General features: G+C 37.1%; 1 protein-coding gene across 1 annotated transcript; it reads right to left on the reverse strand.

Moving 5' to 3' along the window:
• Positions 1 to 1,478: 1,478 nt before the first annotated feature.
• LOC101311992 (indole-3-acetic acid-induced protein ARG7-like) lies at positions 1,479 to 1,838 on the reverse strand. Its single transcript, XM_004306200.1, has one exon. The coding sequence runs from the start codon at positions 1,836 to 1,838 to the stop codon at positions 1,479 to 1,481; it is 360 nt and encodes a 119-aa protein (XP_004306248.1).
• Between the last annotated feature and the right edge of the window lie 201 nt (positions 1,839 to 2,039).

Below are 2,039 nucleotides of genomic sequence, written 5' to 3' on the forward strand. Positions count from 1 at the left end.
TTTTTTCATGAAAGATTGGGTAGTATTGAATTTCTTTAGAAGAAGCCAAGTTTGAAGTCGGTGAACAACACTGCCATTTAGCCAGCTTTCAATACATGCCTATCTATTGTTGGTTCATAGCATGTCCTATCTGGTCAAATGATGTAAATTTGGTTCATTGTGGATATATAGCAGATTAGCAGCTTTGGTCCTGTGGAACTGTTTTCCAGCATCAGTTTATATTGAAACTTGGATAATTATGTTGGTTAAGAGTATGGACTATGGAGTAGAGTTGCTTTGAGTAGTAGCCTCCAAACCCTGTCCCTGTCTATCTGCTTATCCCTGTCTATATCACAAAGTTCCATTGCTTACATTAACATACATAACAGATGCCAGTACTTCCTCCCGTTGATATAGTTTCATCTTGTTTTTCCTCAGAAATTTCAGTTGAAATCTAGATCTTCAAAGCCATGCCTTATCTGGTCATAGGGTCTGCAGATCCCACACTGCCGATTATAACATAACTGTGTGTGTGCAGGGAAGTTCGTTAAGCTGCCCATACTACATAATTCATAAACCTTTTTTTTTTCTTTCATAAACCTTTCTTCTTTTATTTATTATTTGTTTTTTTTTCCTTCATTTGACAGTAACTTGGTTAGAAATGAAGGTTTTAAAACACCAGTATTGCTAAATAAACATTTTAATTAATGGTAAAGATGGAGATCTAAATGTCTGAAACACTTGTGTTGGATGTAGTGTAAGAACTAAGAAGCTGATGACATATAAGAATTCAAATATTGATAATCTGCAGATGACATAATATCCATACCTTCAATTTTCTTATTGCTTTTGCTAATATTGCTTCTGCCAGTTATATTGTTTTGTGAGCTTTAAAATTATGGGTCTGTGGCATATATACACCTTCAGTTGCAGTTTTACATGGTTGCAACTTGCAATGAGAATTACTAGATCACTAATAAGTTTCTCATTTCTTACGTAAGGTGTATTATCCTTTTCTTAAAGTTTTAGGTGAAATATAAACAACTAGCCAACGACTTTGTCATTGAGCACATTTAAACTCTCACTCCAATCTATCTGTTCTGACTACTCTTGCCATGAGGAATTGAAGACTTTTGGACTGTCGAAGTATCAATGGTCTCACTTCCTGGGTTTCTGATCTGTTGTGGTCCAATGTGAGCATCCAAATTTTAGCTTTGATGAATGGAGTTTGGACCAGTTATATATGTTCCATGGTCGTTTTCAAGCTCATAAAAAACAAAATCCCTGAACAAATAATCAGCAAAACAGAATTTGCTATTCTTGAACTGAATTACATAGGTTCCCTAGATTAATATTACCTTTTACATCTCTACAGATACAACAAAAGAAGGCTATATGCTTGCATTGTTATTGTAGCACAGACCTCATGATGAATCAATTAGATACAAACATCAGTGTTCTCCATTAGTAGTGAATTTTCATAGGCAGAAATTCCTTGCTCATCTGGAGAGCTTAGCGCATCGAACAACTTCAAGGAAGAGGTTCTCATCGCAGGGTATGTAGAGTTTCGAGTGAGCATTGAAGTCGTATTCTTCTCGAGCTTGATCCAGGAGTGCCTTGAAGAGTGGGTGATTGAGCAAGGTGAGTTTGATTACAAACCTCTTGTGGTTTTCACCTACATAAACTACCAAGTGACCCCTGGGGACGTCTTTTGGGATCGAGTTTTCTTCATGCATGGAGTTTGGCCACAGAGCCCATTGACAGCATTGCTCGCAGCACGAAGAAGAAGAAGGTACGCTCCCTTTACTCCCTATCTTCCTCAACTTATTGGCACACACCCTTGCAAACTTCCCCTTCATCATGTTTGTGAATGAAAGAAAAAGAGAAGAGAAAGAATTTGACTTAATATATGGAGTATGGACTATGGAGATGAGGCATATATATAGTGTGGAAGAGAAGGCATTGTTTGGAGCATTAAAGGGTCGACATGATAGGGTAGCTAAGATGGAAGCCAAAGAGAGATGATATTTCCTTTTCAAAGATGGACGCATGTAAATATG

The sequence above is a fragment of the Fragaria vesca genome, linkage group LG6 (genome assembly GCF_000184155.1).
Source record: "Fragaria vesca subsp. vesca linkage group LG6, FraVesHawaii_1.0, whole genome shotgun sequence".
NCBI classification, from domain to species: Eukaryota; Viridiplantae; Streptophyta; class Magnoliopsida; order Rosales; family Rosaceae; genus Fragaria; species Fragaria vesca.

What these genes read in the sequence shown, in the direction of transcription:
- LOC101311992 (XM_004306200.1), bottom strand. Translation starts at nt 1,838, where the DNA reads ATGAAGGGGAAGTTTGCAAGGGTGTGTGCCAATAAGTTGAGGAAGATA.